This window comes from Octodon degus, unplaced genomic scaffold (genome assembly GCF_000260255.1).
Source record: "Octodon degus isolate 3935 unplaced genomic scaffold, OctDeg1.0 scaffold00026, whole genome shotgun sequence".
Lineage (NCBI taxonomy): Eukaryota > Metazoa > Chordata > Mammalia > Rodentia > Octodontidae > Octodon > Octodon degus.
The window spans coordinates 4140932-4142100 of NW_004524602.1; the positions used below are offsets into that span (position 1 = coordinate 4140932).

The 1169-nt window shown below is 67.7% G+C and overlaps 1 protein-coding gene across 1 annotated transcript in view; it reads left to right on the forward strand.

The window, feature by feature from the left end:
- The first annotated feature begins 318 nt into the window (after positions 1-318).
- Positions 319-1169, forward strand: part of Hcn4 (hyperpolarization activated cyclic nucleotide gated potassium channel 4) — a 38839-nt gene continuing 37988 nt past the window's right edge. The window contains exon 1 of the mRNA XM_012514137.2: positions 319-693. Coding sequence (XP_012369591.1) covers positions 319-693 — 375 coding nt within the window. The remainder of the gene's footprint in view (positions 694-1169) is intronic.

Consider the following 1169-nt stretch of genomic DNA (forward strand, 5'->3'; position numbering starts at 1 on the left):
ATGAACCCAGACTCCAACCTCCCCTGGCCATCTCCCTCCTTCGGAGGCCCCTTCTCTTTCCCTGAGCCCACTTGTGAGCTCATTTAGGGGGTCGGCTGTCTAGGGGTGCTGGAGAATACACCCATACCTCAGGCTGAGTAAGTGGGCTTTGTCCTTCAGCCTGGTCGCCTCACAAGGGTAGAGAAGACACTCAGCTGGCCTGGAGAGGGGGCAGCGGACCTACGGGGGCGGTGTGGCTACTAGGTCGAGCTGAACCCCTCATATCGCGGGTCTACACAGAAGGTGTCTCCACTGTACTGTTACATAGGGAGAAGAAAGATGTCCAAAGCCAGCCCAGAGCGCCAGGTCCCAGAGGCGCCCGCCTGCATGCTGGCTCTGGGTTGCAAACCGTTCCTCTGGGAGCCCCACTTCGGATCGGATGCGTCCAGCGAGCCGCGCGTGGGGGGACGGGGCGCTGGCATCCCATGTCGCTGGCTGCCACTAGCGCATTTCCTAGAAGTCTTACCTCGAAGGGCTGGGTCCCACCCGCGTGTTCTGTGCGAGCCCCGCGAGTGTCCCCCACACCCTCCTCACCCAGGGAAAGACCAGCTCAGGGCTCGCCCCCCGCCAGAGCCTCGGGAAAACCCTGGGAGCCGCCCGGGCGCCGTGCGTTTCCCGGAAACCCCCTCTCCAGGCGCGTTGCGGGAACGCACGGCTCCGCATCCACGCGCGCCACGCCTCCCGGAGGGCTGGGGACCTGGGCGGGGAGGAGCAGAAAGGCGCGGACGCTGAAGCCGGGAGTTCGGAGCTGGAGCCGGGGACCCGCCCCCCATCTGGAGGTGGGGAATCCGCCACCCAAGCCGAAGACCAGGGTTTAGGGGGCGTCCCCAGCCCTGAGTCAAGAAAGGCCATTTGAGGGCGCAGACGTGAGGCCGGAATCCACCTCGGTCCCCAAGGTCTGGCTAGAGTCCACCCTGCGCCCCAGGCCGGGCCCGCCCCCCGGCCCCCGCCCCCGGCCCCTCGCGGCCCCCGACCCTCGCCACTGCCCCTTTAAGAAGCCCAGGTAGGCAGGCAGGGCCTGAGAGCCGCTCCTATGGCAACCCGCGAGCCGCGGCGGCTTCATGAATATTCCGGGGCGCGGGAGCCCGGGCGCGGCCGGAGGGCGCTCCGGGGGAGGCGGCCGCTGATGT